This window comes from Ictidomys tridecemlineatus, chromosome 7 (genome assembly GCF_052094955.1).
Source record: "Ictidomys tridecemlineatus isolate mIctTri1 chromosome 7, mIctTri1.hap1, whole genome shotgun sequence".
Classification (NCBI taxonomy): Eukaryota; Metazoa; Chordata; class Mammalia; order Rodentia; family Sciuridae; genus Ictidomys; species Ictidomys tridecemlineatus.
The window spans coordinates 10,440,559-10,457,089 of NC_135483.1; the positions used below are offsets into that span (position 1 = coordinate 10,440,559).

Here is a 16,531-nt window from a genome sequence, read left to right on the forward strand (position 1 = left end):
TTGAGTTTTCCCACCATTTGTAGGCATAAGCATTTTTAATACATAGACACAGCTGCACCAGGCAACGGAGTCAGGGAAAGTTTCTTAAGAAAGTGACCCTCATGCTAACAGCAAAAGATGAGTACAAAGAGGGTTCTAGGCAAAGGGTACAGAGAGAATAAAGAGAAAGACACACTTGGGGGACTGAGGGTAGTCGAGTGTGGTGGTGGTCGTGAGAGCAAGATGGGCAATAGTGAGAGGTAAGAGTGAAGAGAGAAGTAATAACCAGTCCTAGAGATACCAGTCTTTCATTTTCAGGTATTTAAGGGAAAAAGGCAAAGCAGAGATGTTGCAATGTATTAAGCAAAAGTGACAAAATGAGTTGGGGGCAGTTGTTCTTTGACATGTGTAGACATGCAGGCACACAGGAGTGGGGACAGGGGACTTATTGCACAACACTGGGCTTGGCCAGTGCACACTGCACACTTGGGAACTGCTGGGAAAGGTGAATGCTGTGTTATGCTCTGTTTTCCCACAGTCGCAGAAGAGTGGTATGATCTTGTTTTTAATTTAGAATGATCACAGCAGATGAAGAAAGGAAGCAGACTGCAACCAGAGACATGTTAGAAGTCTATTGACTTTATCTAGGTGAGATACAGAAGCCCAAAATAAGCCAGTGGCAGTGGAGCTACAGGAAACAAGAAAGTTGTAAACCCCTGCATCCCATTGGCGCTCAGTAGGTGTTTTCCAATGAGTAGAGGGAGGGGGCTAGGGAGGCAGGGGTCCCCTTCAGTACCAAGGGTCTGCCTGCCGTGTGGGATGCATCATGTCTGGTGAGTTACGTGAATTACGTTTCATCTTCACAAAATCTGGCAAAACTTTGCTCTCCACCCTACCAGGAAAGTTCAAGACTGTGAAATAGCTTGCTCAAGGTCACAGAGACCTCATCTCAAGTCAGACACCTCAAGTCTCACCTCACACACCTCAAGTCACAATGCAAGAATAAGTTCCTGACAAAGAAAAACACTAAACAATGGCTTCAGTTAAAAAAAGATTTCCCATGATGTCACAGAGGGTCTCCAGGCTAGCTCGGTGCCTTCTAAACATTTCTTTAACAGAGATCCACACAAAAAATCCACTTTACATTGGGTCCAGGAAGCATATGCAGATTGTAAATGTATAAATGAGTGTGTGTGTGTGTGGTGTGTGTGTGTGTGTGTGTGTGTGTGTGGAGAGAGAGAGAGAGAGCTTGTGCTACCTAAATCCATTTGATTTATAGAGATAATAGAAGTGCAGATATGAAGTTGGACAATGAAAAATACCATTTTTAAACTTAATGTCTTATGAGTTTCAGATAGCATAGTATCAAGAGTTTGATAAAGTAGTTTTTCTGAAATTTTGTCTAATTCTTCTCATTTATTGACTTTAAAAAGGAAGACTATATTGAAAGAAGTCTTTGTATACTGTAACAAAACAATAAATAATTTTTATGGTTCTATATTACTGTTTTTACTTTAGTTTTTAAATACTAATTTGACCCACAAAGTGGATCTAACAAACCCATGTCAGTTGGACCCTGTAGCATGAAAAAAAAAAAAAGGCAATTGGTTTGGAAATTTTTCCTAAAATTTTTCATATGCCCTCCATTTCACTTTCTTTCATTCGGCTTTTTGTAACCTCATTCCCAAAAAGGAGGAAGTAAAAGAAACCTTGCAACTTTCTAGCTTTTGTCTTTTCAAAATCCTGATTCCCAAAGAGGACATTAGAGGTGCAAGAAGTGGTGCAGTGCAAGGAAGAACAGGAGCGTACAGGGAAAGCAAGGTGACCTTGGAAGTTTGAAAAACAAGGATTCTTAGTGAGATGAAAAAGAGCTGCTGGCAGCCAGGCGCTGTGGTGCACAACTAATTCCAGTGGCAACTGAGGCTTTGACAGGAGGATTGCGATTGCAAAGTCAGCCTCAGCAATTTAGCAGGGTCCTAAGCAACTCAGTACGAACCTGTTTCTAAAGAAAACATAAAAAGAAAAAAGCTTGGCTTCCTCCATTCTGAATTTTACATCTGCCTGTATATTATTGTTTCGTGTTAAGTTTTTTCTCTCTGTAATTCAAATGGTTTTTCTCTGGGAAGATAAAGAATATAAAATTGATTCTAAAAAAAAAAGAAGAAGGAGAAGGAGAAGGAGAAAGAAAGAAAGAAAGAAAGAGAGAGAGAGAAAGAAAGAAAGAAAGAAAGAAAGAAAGAAAGAAAGAAAGAAAGAAAGAAAGAAAGAAAGAAAGAAAGAAAGAAAGAAAGAAAGAAAGAAAGAAAGAAAGAAAGAAAGAAAGAAAGAAAGAAAGAAAGAAAGAAAGAAAGAAAGAAAGAAAGAGAAAGAAAGAAGCTGGGGATGTGGTTCCATGGTTAAGTGCCCTTGGGTTAATCCCGGTTCTGAAATAGAAAAAAAAAAAAAAGCTACTTGCAAACTGGTGGCATTGAGGGTTGGGGGAGGTCTGGATTTCCTTATAATGACTTCCTGGTGGTGTCTTGGAGAAGACACAGGGCCCTAAGGTGAAAGGGCAAGGTCCACTTCAAACAAATGGAGCCCTAGGCAGCCCTCTGAGAAGACTCTCCACCTGTGTGTTGAATGTAATGCAAAGTGCTGTTGGGAAGATTCCTGTGGATAGGTCAAGGGTGCCTCGGGGTGACCTTTGTGAATGGACAGCTGAAGACCAGAGGGCAAGCCAGAGTGCCTGCCCTCCCCGCTACACACACACAGTCGGGCACTGCAAAGAAGTCTAGAACTGTGGCATCTTCTCGGAATGTGAAGACTCCAGATAAAAGACCCAGGAAGATCTCAGGGTACAAGTCTCCCCAGTTACTTAGAAACAGAAAGACATTGATTTTGAAAGGTAAAGAGAAATGTTTTTTATCCGTTAAAGAAAGGAAATGAGGTTCATATATATAACCATATCAATGAACATAAATGTATTTGTATTATAATGTCATCTGCAAAGTATTAGCTTAAATATTCTACATGAATCCCAAAGGTCTCCAAGGGGAAAACAGTGATAGGCTGAAATATTTTAATAAATAAGAAGTTTTTGTAATATTAACATAGCAATTGGATGGACTTTAAGAAAGAGAGCAGGAGAAAAATCTATTTACCATTGAGTGCACATTTTACCCCAGGAGTATATAAGGGTAATCTTAAACTGTCACTGAAAGGTTTAATGACATGGGTGAATGAGTACTTTTCTATTTTTGATTATTACTTCCTTTCACTAGCTTCTTAATGATTTTTCCTGTGTGTGTCTTGTTATTTTAGAAATTCGTTAAGTAAAGCCTTGGTGAAAAATCACAGCTAGCTCACCCTCTAGTTAAACCAGAGACAAGGGATCATCCTTTTTTTTTTTTTTTTTTTTTAGAGAGAGTGAAAGAGGGAGAGAGAGAAAGAGAGAATTTTAATATTTATTTTTTAGTTATTGGCGGACACAACATCTTTGTTTTGTATGTGGTGCTGAGAATCGAACCTGGGCCGCACGCATGCCAGGCGAGCGTGCTACCGCTTGAGCCACATCCCCAGCCCAAGGGATCATCTTTTAAGAGGAAGAAAATGTTCAAGTCTGTCTCCCTCGAAGGCTTCTGCCTTCCTTGCCTGGAATTACTTTCTGCCTTCCTTGTCTTGGAATTACTTTCCCACTGACAGGATGCTCTCCTCCTTCCAGGCACTGGAAGCTATTTCAACTAGTTCCTGGGAAGATATGAAATGTTCACAAAAATTCCTTTTTCTCCTGAAAGAGAACATAGGAATAAAATAAACATTTTTTGTTTTTTCTATTGTGCAATGTGCTGCATCCCAGATGAAATGTTGAGTGTGAGGTTTCTAATATAGAGATTTGTTCATGGATGAAGCCCACTCACCTTGGAATTGACTTTTCCTGGAGTTCTGTCAAAGCAGTTGATCCTTTAAGATGAGTAGTGTTCCCGCAAGGCAGGCATGCCATTTTCCTTTAAGGATTTCTGACAATCGAAGCTCCTTGTCACCACCACTCTCCTTCCCTTTGGAAACAAGATCTCTCTGGTTTCAGGTCCTCTTTCCAGCTTTCCTTTTACATGTGAATATTTTATGTCTTCAGTAAGTGTCACAGTTTCTATGAGCATTTTGCAAAGGGCACAGCTAGTATAAAACTTAAATTCATGTTAATATATTCAACCTAGGAAGTCCAAATATCTCATAGAGGAAACAGATTCCCTTTCTTAAACACAGTTATGATAATGTGGCCAATGGTATGCAGCAACACCACAAAACAAATGTTATTTTCCAATGAGGTTAAAGGATGATTTTCCCACCATTGCAATCACTTAACTGGAATCAAGTAGACCAAGTTAATTATTTTGGTTAAATCCAATATGTAAAAATCTGGGTTTTTTCCACAAATTATAAAAATAGTGTCTATGCCTTGAACTGAGCCAAAATTAATAAGCCCTCCCTCCGAACAAGAATGAGTTCTGCTACATTCATCTGTCATTTGAACTCATCCTAACAGATTTCTCAATCTAAAAAATCTCAGAAGTTTCTTATTTAATTTGCTTTTGAAAAGACAAAATAAATTTGACATTTTCACTTCTATTAATTCTATTTAAATTAGTCATCTGTTGTTTGTTACAGCATTTTTATTAAGCATGTAGATTCTAGCTTTATACCACCTAAATTTAATCAGTGGAATTTTGCTATCTACTAATCATAGGATCCTGGGTAAGGTACTTAGCCACATGAAGCTTCAGGACCCAGTATTTTAGGCAGTAAGATAGGAATGATAAAAATTAGAGATGGACCTTATTTAAAGAATCACTAGAATGATAACCAAAATGTTCATAAGGGAGAGTCTGATAGCTAATAGTTGTTGGAAAATTGTTACGCACCTTATCATTATCCTTATGAATAGTTGCTAGAGGCCAGGGGATACAGGCCCTACAAAAACCAATCATCCCTTCAGGGAGCTCACTGTTTCATGGGAGAAGCAATAGACAGTAGACATGTAAGCAAATGAGGCATAGCCAGTCCCTTTGGTAGGGACCATACTTAAGTGTCCAGAACAGACTACTGAACAACACAGAAAGGAGTCTTCCGCTTTCCTTGGGGATGTCAAAGGAGGTTTCATGTAGAGACAACATGTTCAGGCTTTGAAGGATAAGGTGAGTGGTGTTTGGAGGGAGGGAAACGGGATCAAATTAAGAGGAGGAAATCGTGTGCAAAAAAGACACCAAGTTAACAAAATATTGTCCCTAGATCATAATAGAAATCCAGCCCAAGTAAATATGCAGGTAATAAAGGATAGCATGATGCAAATCCCATCCTACTCTCAACACAGTGGGTTGACTTTGCTTGCCTGTAGTGCTCTGAAACCATTTGATGATTTGCATATTCCAAAAGCACAATATTTGTTCTGTGCCAATGCTGTCATTCAAAAACTGAATGCTTTTTGAACTGAGTGGCACCATTTCATCCCAACAATAGAACAATATTTGAATTTTATTGTGTTGATGATGTTCTTGTTCTAAGAGAGACCATGATGACACCCTTATAGCCAAGAAACACTTGGAGTCAGCTGAGCAGAGATGATGTTTTCTCCCTGTTACCTTAGCTCCAACCTCAGAGGTTATAAAATTCTTGGAGTTCTTCCTGCAGTGTGCTGTGCTCATTCATTAGCCCCAGCAGAGTCTTTTTATCTGGTTGGGTCCAATCTCCCCCTCCAAAGGCCTGCCTCCTTTTGCTGCTGAATAAATCACCCTGGGATATGACCAGACTGAAGAAAGATTTTTGTAGAAAAATTCCATCTGCATTCAACAGGCAGAGTCTTAGGCCCCCAACGAGAAAGAATTGAGAAATTGAAGAGATGTATCCCACTGCCAAGTTTGCTAATATGGTAATTAGCACAGATGACTTGGGGCAATGCCCCCATTCTTCCAACTCTCTGCCAGGTCTGAGCTCCCTTCTCAAATCAAGATACTTGTTACCCCACACGAGAGTTCCAGTAGGACTGATGGAAGGAGTGCAAGGAATTCGAAGGAAGAAGCAAGCAATTTTTCTCTATGAATAATTCCTCGACTTGATTATTTTATGAAGGCCTAGACAACTGCAAAACAGTCGCACTTAACTTCCAGTCCCATTGGGTAAGATAGCTAGTCTGGAAATTCTCTACAGTTATACTTTAATTCTTCTACAATCTGAGTTAAAAATAGAATCGACCCTCCTTCTCTTTAAAATTGAGAGTTTAATTTTGTTCTCTTTCTTGAGGAATGGTAGAATACAACTCTCAAGGGTTGGATTGGAAGGTATATTTTCCAGGGTGTGTAACAAATTCCAAAAATCTGCTGGTTAGGGGTAGATACAAACGTTAGAGGACTCTTTCCTCTTCATTCTGGGATTCTCTATGAAAGACAGGTGACCCATATGCCTGGGGGCGGGGCGGGCGGGTTAACAAGCAAAGAGTTAAACCTTGTGTTTCTGGGACATGGCCATTGCGAATAACCCAGGAGATGGTGGTGTGTGGTTGAGGAAAGGGGCATCCGCTTCAGAAGCTATTCTTTCTCAGGGCAATGAGGAGACAGGAGTTTCTTTTCAGAACAGGGAAATCACTCGCTCAGGGGAACTGGGGGCTGCCAGGCGAGGCGGTCATTTGGGCTTTCATGGGACGCCACTGGGCGCCGCGAAAGCGCCCAGGGCCTGACGTCATTGGCCATCAGCTGACTGTGTTCTGGGCCCGGGCTCCACCGGCTGCAGCCGCAGTCGCGGTGGCGGAGGTCGTGGCCACCACCGCTCCGCTACCTGAAGCCGGGCTTGGGACTGCGGCGGCCGCGCGCACTCTGAGGAAGCGACACTCAAGGAAACTGCTCAGCGAGGCTTGGCGGTGGCACCACGCACCCACCGCGCTGGGATTTGGTCTCCTGGAGCGCCGCCTCGGGCTTTGACCGCTACCGCGGTGGGCGGGAAAACCTGCGCCCCAGAGGGCCGCTGGAAATACCTTTCCCCAACAAGCTCTTCCCGCATCCCTACTGCTGGCGGGAAGAAACTGAGTGTGCGAAATTTGCAGGGGTCGCCCCAATTTTAATACCAGGCGCCCTCCACTCCTCTGGATCGGCGGAGTAAAAAGATTCCCGCAGGAAACTGTCTGCCTCTCGGATTGCGGCTTCTTGGGTGATCTGGGGCTTCGCCTGAAGTTGGCTTTGTCGAAAGACATTCGGTTGGGTAGCGGGGGGAAGAGACCCTCTATCCATTCGCGCTGTGCTCTGGGAGTCCGTGGGCAAAGCGGCCTACTAGTTCTGGCTCCGCACCTGCCGAGGACCAGAGCCAGTGCTTAAAAAAGAACAGCGGAGGAACCGACAGGCGCGGCCAGCTGGAGCGCTGGATAGTAGAGCCGAGGGAGGGCCAGGAGCGCAGCCGCCCGCGCCAGCCCGCAGGGGTCCTCTCCCACGCTGGTCCGCGCGTGTGGCTGCCTTCAGGACCAGGGGCGTCCTGGCCAGACCTGGGTGCGTGGTCCCAGACGCCACCACCACTCCAACCCGGGTTCCGGGGGCGTGGCTTTGCGCGGAGGCGGGTTTAAGTCGCCGCGGGTGTCTGACCGCTCTGACAGGTCCCCAAATTCCTCCCAGTCTCTTGGTCCCTCTGCGCGCTCCAAAGCGCTGGGTGGCACGCTGAGCTTCCCGGGGTCTGGAGGCGTTTCATCGACTCCCACGCGGCCTGGGGCCTGTTTTCTCTCCCAAACCTACTGCCGCGGCACCCGCCAACCTTCGGTTCTCAGCCTCAGGAATCCGCACCACTGGCTTCTCTGCGTACTCAGAGCTATGGCTTGGGAGCCCTCCCCACTTTTTCTTTTTCCCTTTTCCTACTCCTCCTAGCTCTGGGCCAAATGGACACCAAAGAGCGTAGTGAAGGGGATGGGAACTGTATGCTGACCTCTCAGAAGCACATCTGCAAGCGCTGACCTCATCTTATAGCCGAGGCTAGGACCCTGGGCCAGAGACCCTCCGCCTTCCTCACCAAGGGATGATTCTGGCCAGAGACAGCTCTGCGCTGTCAATCCTCGCTCTGGAAGTGGTGACAGCCAAGAACCAGCCAAGGAGGGAGCTCCAGCACACCTCTTCCTCCAAATTAACTGTTTGGTGACTTGTTAGCACTGGGGCTACCACCTCTCCAACCTTCCGGAGAGGCGCCAGGTCACCTCATGGTCCCCCACTCCTCCTCCTTAATTGCTCCCGCCCCAGCTCCGCCCCGGCTCCCCATCCCAGTGCAATGGAGTTCTCCGAAGGGCGATGAATCGAGCTACAGCTGCTAACTTCGGACCCCATCGCCGCCGCCGGTCACCCTCGGCCAGCCCCCCTGCACTCGTCCAGCCGTGGGCGTCGGGAGACCAGTGCTGCAGCCAGGACCCGCCCGACGCGCAGCAGAACCACTGCGCCCAGGCGCCTGGGTGCCTCTTGGAGAGCAAAGGCTGCGCCAAGACGCTGAGCCTAGAAGGAGCCTAAGAAGAGGCTGAGCCCGGGAAGTGGGCTGCGTGCCTCAGAGAGCCACAGCTTCTTCAGACAAAAAACCACCACCACGGCTGCGTACCCAAGCTGCGCGAGTTGGCGGGAGGGTGGCTCTCAAGGACGCAGGGGTCTGCTGCAATCTTCCAGGAGCCCATTTACCCGGGCGCACTATGACCTGACCTGCGGGGCCCCCTACCAAGGGTTCCTGCTACTAGGCAGCCTAGGATAGAGAAGCTCGCTGCCCAGCTCCTACCAGGACGTTTTCGGGTCTTTGGAAACCCCTTCCTTTAACTGCCTCCCCCAGGTTCTGCGCCTAGCTCCCTTGGCGCCATGGAGCTCTCGGATGTGCGCTGCCTTAGCGGTAGCGAAGAACTCTACACCATCCACCCGACGCCCCCGGCCGGCGACGGTGGGAGCGGCTCCCGGCCACAGAGGCTGCTGTGGCAGACGGCGGTGCGGCACATCACCGAGCAGCGCTTCATTCTCGGGCACCGGGGCGGCAGCGGCGGCGGCGGGAGCGGTGGTTCCCGCAAAGCCTCGAACCCTGTCGGCAGCGGTCCCAATCACCATGCGCAGCAGCTGTCCAGCGACTCCGCGCTTCCCCTATATTCTCTGGGGCCAGGGGAGCGAGCGCACAGCACTGGCGGCACGAAAGTCTTCCCGGAACGCAGCGGGAGTGGCAGTGGCAGCGGCAGCGGAGGCGGGGGCGACCTAGGCTTCCTACACCTTGACTGTGCCCCGAGCAACTCGGATTTCTTTCTCAATGGGGGCTACAGCTACCGAGGGGTCATTTTTCCCACCCTGCGCAACTCCTTCAAGTCTCGGGATCTGGAACGCCTCTACCAACGATATTTCCTGGGCCAGAGGCGCAAATCCGAGGTGGTGATGAACGTTCTGGATGTGCTGACCAAACTTACGCTCTTGGTCCTTCACTTGAGCCTGGCCTCAGCTCCCATGGACCCGCTCAAGGGCATCCTCCTTGGTTTTTTCACTGGTATTGAGGTGGTGATCTGCGCCCTGGTGGTGGTCCGGAAGGATACCACCTCGCACACATACCTACAGTACAGTGGTGTGGTCACCTGGGTGGCCATGACCACCCAGATTCTGGCGGCTGGCCTGGGCTATGGGCTCCTGGGCGACGGCATAGGTTACGTGCTCTTCACGCTTTTTGCCACCTACAGCATGCTGCCCCTGCCACTTACCTGGGCCATCCTGGCTGGCCTGTGCACCTCGCTGCTGCAGGTGATCCTCCAAGTGGTCATTCCCCGGCTGGCGGTCATTTCCATCAACCAGGTAACTCCTGCCTGTCTTGTTTTCACCTCCGGACTCCCCAGTAAATAGCTTCCACAGAGCCAGGGTTGCCTCACTCTTGAATCCCCTCCCCCAGCCTGGCACCTAGGTAGCTTTGGTGCCGGTGGGATCTTCTCTCTTTCTTCTTGGAGAAAGTGGAACTAAATGACCTCTCAAAGTTTCTGCCAGCTCTACCCTTTCATTCTGACATCAGCTAAAAAAAAAAAAATTAAAAAAAAAAAAAGATTTATTTCTGCTACACACTCCCCCAGGGTCTGCAATCTGTGGAGCAGGTGTCAGAAGGAGGAGAAGCACCCAGATTTAGAAGGTGACCCTTAGTTAAGAGATTAACTCACTAGAGTCAGAGTCACCACAGAATGTTGTAAGGAACTCTGGGATTCACAATTGGGATTGTGCATTTCTCCGTGCCACAATCCTCAGCTCTAGAAGGAACCAATGTTTGTTAAACACTGCTGGTAATGGGTTCCCTACAAATGTTTGCTCACCCAATCCAATGACGTGATTTTATTTGGGAATTTTTATTGCCTTGGAGACCTAACATGATTATCTTATCTCATTATCATATCCAACCCCAGTGTATAAATGAAACTCAAGAGTTGAAAGATGCCAGGAGTATTGGCAAAGAATGAAAGTTTTGATCAATTGAAAATGGGCATTTTGATGTAGATGGTTTGTAATATTTAGGGGAAATCTCATTCATTAGGTTTCTTTCTCCTTTCTCCCCACTTTTCTTCTCTTTTCTCATTAAATATAGATGTGTTTGTGTGAACAAACTTCTCATTGTCTATGGATGAGGAGGTGGACAAAGACTCCATTGTTTAAATTCACTCAAACCAATTGATAATTAATGACCTGACACTTTCTTTACCAATCGTCTGGGGAGTGCATTTGGGGGGCTTGTCAAGGATGCACACATACCAATGGCAATGTTTTTAGATAGAAGGCTGATGTGAGGTACTTGGGCAAGGTGGGCATTTTGCCTATTCCTGCCCCGTCCCCAACCTCTTCTGTCCTTTTCTATCACTTTTGCTGTGTTAGAAGACATACTCCTCTGCCTTGTGGTTGAGTTTGAATAGATAGTTCTCGGACTAAACAGGCAAAGCACTACTGAAAATTACAGACAATTTTTAGATTGCCAACCCCATTAGAATGCTTTACTATCATTGATCTCTAGGCTTCTACTTGATTCGGCCTTGTCTCTTCTGATGGCTGTATATCCATTTGCTCAGGTTACTTATCTGGTTGGCTGGCCTTTCAGTGCTTTTTGAAGTGTCTCTGGATAAAGCAGAGAGCATATAAAATACATGACTGTGATCATCAGGCATGAAATTGGAAGATAAGAACCTATAAGGATCAATCCACTGAATGTGTCCCTTATAAAAGACAAGAATGAATATTTTCTCAAAATTGTCATGAACCTTACAAATAATAATGTTTCAATTGGGGAGAAAGAGTAATATTATTTATTTGAAATGGCATAAAATTATCCAGTGTATTAGCTGTTTCTCAAATCTGTATACACATAGATCTGAAACACAATATATATAAATCTATTTTCACCAAAGCTCTTTCTTTCTTTGCATTTTTTGATTATATATTTAGACATCAGCATTATCTTTTCTTTATTCTCTTGCTCTTCTTTTCCTCCCCTGCCAGTCCTCTTTTTTTCCTTCCCATTTCCTTCTGTCTTTAAAATCTAACTCATTATGAGTTGTTTTCACAATATACCATAACTATCTGATCATGTGCAGAAAATTCCATTTCTTATAAGCCACCACTCTTCACACAGTAGCCTTTCTTGGTACATGCTACTAAAAGACTTCATCAAGTAAGTTTGGAGTAGTATTTAGAATAACACATCCTAAGTGGCAAATTACGAATATTTTCAAAGTTCTAAGTATAGAGATCTTTTCCTTGCCAAGTGAATCCAGAAAGGAAATTTTGGCTCCATATTTGTTTTATACTCTACTCAAATACTACCAGATGGAAGATTAAAAATAACCCCCATGTCTCCCCACTCCCACCCCATAAGGAACAGCCCTCCACTGTGAAAACTGAGGTCCTGATTCATGTAAACCAAGCCCATCCACCTTCCTGATTGGGTAGGATTGTAGATAAACTGTGGTTTCCTAGGTCCAGCCACCTGTCACAAGACTGGAGGAACAACCAAAGCGCTCTCCCCTCTGTAGGTGCTGAAAGATCCCTTACACGTTTTCCTTTGGTGCCCTCTAGGGGTTTAAGCTTCTTTCCTAGATCTTGTAGATAGATGAAGGGGGAAATTAATCTCCTTTAAAAATGTCTGTGATTTTTGAAGAGATACTGTTTAGTTTTCCCTATTTGATAGTATATGCAACAGGCTTCAAAGCTGATGCTGACATTTAATAGCACCTAAAGTAAAATCCTAACTCCTCATCATAGCCTACTCCATCCTCTGCTCTAAGTTGGTTGCTGCTTCTCTCTCAATTGGATTTCCTTCTCTACTTCTCCTCAAACTTGAAGTACTGTGTCTATTTTAAGTCTTTCAAATGTCCCAGGTCTTTTCTACTTCTGGGCCATTGTTCTTGCTGCCTAGAACAAATTTTCCCAGGTCTTCATAGGATAAACACATTCCTATGATCATAAACTCTCAAAATTCAGTCTAATTCATGAGTTGTTTTAATTTCTCTAGAGAAGGTACACCATAGATGCAAGAGGGTTGTCTATCATATTTGCCATTTTATCTTCAGCATCTATAGAAATGTCAAACATACAGTAGATAACCAAGTCACAAAATGAATGAACTTATTCATCATATGGGTGATATTATAGAATGTACAAGTGCCCTGTATTGTGCATACACATGCATACACATAAGGGCACACAGTTAAATTATATGTGTGTAAGGCAGTCTCTTTCCCTCAAAGATATTTTTGAAAAATCAAAGCACAATGCATTAAATTTGTATGATATTTTGCTTGTTACTAAGGGCCTTTATATGTGATGAGAAAGGCCTTTATGATGTCAAATAGATGGTTCCTTAATTTTCATTTTAAAGTAAAATGAAAGATTCTTAGAAAAGGGACATCCTGAATATCAGCAGCCTAGCAAGTAGTGAGGGCAAGATGCAAACCCTGGCTCCAGTGCCAGTCATTCTTGAGCAACCATTCAAGGGTTAGCCTTTTGAACACAGCATTTGGAATTGTTCCAGAGTGAAGAGTACCTGTTTCACTGTTCATCAGTAATGCCTCATATAGTTCATGAATGAACATCTAATGAAGAAGCCAAAGGGAAATTATGAGAGAAAAATGATAGAATTGCTAGGCAAAGATTCTTTGTAACTAGCTCATCGTCATGCTCAGCTGGAGACAAATTTGTCAACCAAAGGCCATAAACCCTAGAATATCATCTTTCTCTACATTAATCTTAATTCCCTTTAAGAGGATGGCTCCGGATGAATTTAGCATTTTCAAGAATCAGGAAACTGAAACGAGAGTAGGGAGTCAACATACCTTGGCAACTGTTTCACTTCACTGGAAATGTCATTTTCAGGAGTAACAAATGAGCCAATGATTGCATGCCCTTAATCCAAGCCATGCGGCTCTGCTCCTCGTCTGTTCCTCCTGCGGGAAATCACATCTGTGGCTTGACAGGGCAACAACCACACTACACGTCTCTGCAGACACACAGTATGAAGAGACAAAGCCCGTTGTCAATTTGAATTGCAACTGTAAATACAGGATGGAACCTATAAGGGGCCATCTGGGAGTCTCCTCACCAGCAAAGACATGGTGTATGTTTTCCCACTCAGATAACAATTAGGCTAAAATCATTAACTTCCCGCCCAAGTGAAGAGATTCTGGTCCAGGGCAGATATGATTACCCATTGTATTTTCTGAACTGAGTGACACTGGAATTATTTAAAGACCTTCCAAAGTTTCAAAGCTCAGTTTGAAGGACGCCTTTCATTTCACCTGACCACGCTCAGCAATGGGAAGCTCTAAGGCTGTAGTTATTCCTTCTTTGAAAACTCCACCCAATTTCACTTTGATCAGCTTGCGTATGTGATTCAGACCAATGGCAGGAATGCCTTCCCCAGACTCTCAGACCCTGATATGTTTGTTGATCCTGCCAGTTCAATGTATTCATCAGAAAATTCATTAGAAGATGACATTACATACATAAATAAAATATTAATCCTAAGGTTATATTTACTAGGTTCTTTCATAGGGTAGATCGGTTCTAAGCACTGTTGCTATAATTAGCATTTTACTCTGTTTTAATTGCTGGTGGCAATAATAAGAGCTACCTAACATTTGAAAGTCATCTCATCCTCATTCTTCAGCTCATTAGTGATAAGATAGTGGAAATCATTTATTTATTGGAAAACTGAGAGGCAGCAATGTTTAACCAGAAGATTGCTGCATTAGGCTTTCCTCTGGGGGATTCTAAAATGTTACAGCTAGTGGCCAATTAGTTTTCTGTGCCTGTAAGTAAGGTGGATAAGCAGAAGTGTCAGAGTGGAGGTGATTTCTCCAAGATAGCTCTATAAGCAAAGGCAGCCAGGTATGCAAATCCAGGTCAGTGAGTGCTCAAGGTCATTCTGTCACATTTGAATTTCCCTTACAACATTTTCTTTCCTGCCTTATATATATCCTGTCAAACAGCAGAGTCTAGCACCAGAAAATGCTAAGTAAGTAATGATCCTTAAACCTGCCAAACAACGAGGGACATTTAGTCTACCATTTGACCCTTAAAAAATCCTTTAGGAGAGAGTCAATTTTTTTCATATTGAGTAAAATAATGGAGCATGGTATGAGCAGATGAGGTTAGGGGACAAGAAGCCTCTATGGGAGGCTTGAATATGCATGTCTGATTACTTAAATGAAGGGCTGACTTCACAGTGAAGATAAACCTGTATAATGGAATTACCAACATCTTCCCCATTTATACAATTTAAACATAAGTGTAGGATATTATATGTTCCTTGTCTGTGTCTAAGGCTCTTTGTAGCTAACTCAAATCAAATCAAAGGAATCTTGTGAGCACTTAATGTATGATAAATGGCTTGTAACTTAAATCACTCCAATTAGGTAGTTGCTACTAAGGTAAACACTCACTTCAGAACACATAAATATCCATTAGGTGAATGTGGCTGGGATCTGCTTAATACACCTCACTGGTTGGTATGTTACACTCTCCAGGACCCTAAACACCTCCATTATTACCTCCATTTCTGTACATTCCCTTAGCAAATTCACACAGGCTTTAAGAAATAATTGCAACATCCCGGGGTGTCTGAGAAAAATGACTTTCAAAAACAGATTTGAGTGTCAACCTTCCCAAGAGGTTCCTCTGAATGCCAGAAAATGGAGGCATTATTCTCTCTTCCTTGTGAAAAATATGCAATTGCCCTTTTCATCCTTTCTTTCCCTCTCTCTCTCTCTCTTGTGCATGCTCTGTCTCTTCCTTCCTTTTTCTTTTCTTTTTTCTCCTCTTTCTATCGTACGGGAGGAGGACAGGCTTTGTAAAGGGTATTTTTAATGACAGTTGCAATGACCAGTTAAATCCCTCCAACCCTGGCCTGAACACAGCTTTGTCCTGGAGTCTCAAATAGGTTTTGTGTCTGTGTATTTAGAGAGAGTTGTAAACTGATTGTGTGGTGTGTGCTTTGCAAGATTGAATTATGAATTTGTTTTCCTTCATATCCGGTAATATCACTTGACTGGTATCAGTGGGCCAGAGCATAATTAGATTAGAACTGGGAAGACTGGGGGCCTCTGCTTCTGGAGCAGCTGCTGCAATGTCGTGCTAAGTAGGACGAATGCATTAGTCATATTTACACTTTGATGATTGATGGCATTTTAAGAGCTCATCAAAAATAAGTGAAACCAAGCATAAAAAGAAAAATTTACCAAAAAAAAAAAAAACAAAAACAGTTTATCCCGAATTCAGTACTGCTGGCAACATGTAATCAAAGGACATTGCTACAATCATCAGAGGTGACATTTCACTGTTATCTAAATATTTCTTGGGATGCTAATTTATTCATTTCACAAGTATGTCTATTTGAGTTGATCCTACATGTGTTTATTTCCAGAGCATAGAAGACACTATTCATCTTAAATCTTTCCTCTTGCCAGAAAATGGGCACAACATTGATTCTCAGAGAGACCAGGAGACCCAGAATATACACAGTTGGGCAACACATCAGTTCACTTGACAGTTTCTTCTGAAGCATATTCTTGTTTTTGTCTCTGGGCTGAAATTAAAGTAACAGGACCTAAAGGTTGGCAGCAGTATGGGAGTTTGGAGAGTGTTTGCAATACCTTGGTTTGAACCTCAGTTAGCCAGATAATGGGCTATATAAATCAAATCTTCCCCAGGATTTCCTTAGGGCTAGAGTGCAGGAATGCTGCTCTCACCAGCCACCACCAAGCAAGAAAAGTCGGTATAATCTGCCCTGTGCTTCCCCAGGAAATGTAATTGGATTTACACACTCCAATTCTATCATGTGAGTTTTGTTTATGAAGGACTATTTTAAGAAGTCAGGTCACTTAAGCAGCGCTTCAGAAGCCAGCTTTTCTCACTGCAAGATTTTTCACAGTCAGCTCTGTGGGGTGGAGAAAGAATGCAGAGTGGATTAATTAACCATGGAGATGCCAGACATTCTGTGGGAGGCCCAGCCACATCCTGGGCCTAATGAAGGCTCTTTTATCATCAGCAAATGCCTCCATGGGTTACCTTCTCAGCAAACCAAC

At 44.0% G+C, this 16,531-nt stretch overlaps 1 protein-coding gene and 1 long non-coding RNA gene across 5 annotated transcripts in view; one reads left to right on the forward strand and one right to left on the reverse strand.

The window, feature by feature from the left end:
• Positions 1 to 3,408: 3,408 nt before the first annotated feature.
• LOC110597795 (uncharacterized) lies at positions 3,409 to 10,254 on the reverse strand. The gene is made up of 3 exons (XR_013423780.1): positions 9,686 to 10,254; positions 3,876 to 4,013; positions 3,409 to 3,745 (listed from the first exon to the last, which is right to left on the reverse strand). It is a non-coding gene; the product is annotated as an uncharacterized LOC110597795 (long non-coding RNA).
• Adcy8 (adenylate cyclase 8) overlaps positions 6,700 to 16,531 on the forward strand; it is a 216,573-nt gene continuing 206,741 nt past the window's right edge. For 2 of the 4 annotated variants that reach the window (XM_021724125.2, XM_078016706.1), the window contains exon 1: positions 6,700 to 9,776. In XM_021724125.2, the coding sequence (XP_021579800.1) occupies positions 8,814 to 9,776 (963 nt within the window). In that variant the 5' untranslated portion in view covers positions 6,700 to 8,813. The remainder of the gene's footprint in view (positions 9,777 to 16,531) is intronic. The other 2 variants (XM_005316148.4, XM_013356229.3) reach the window with 1 other exon arrangement.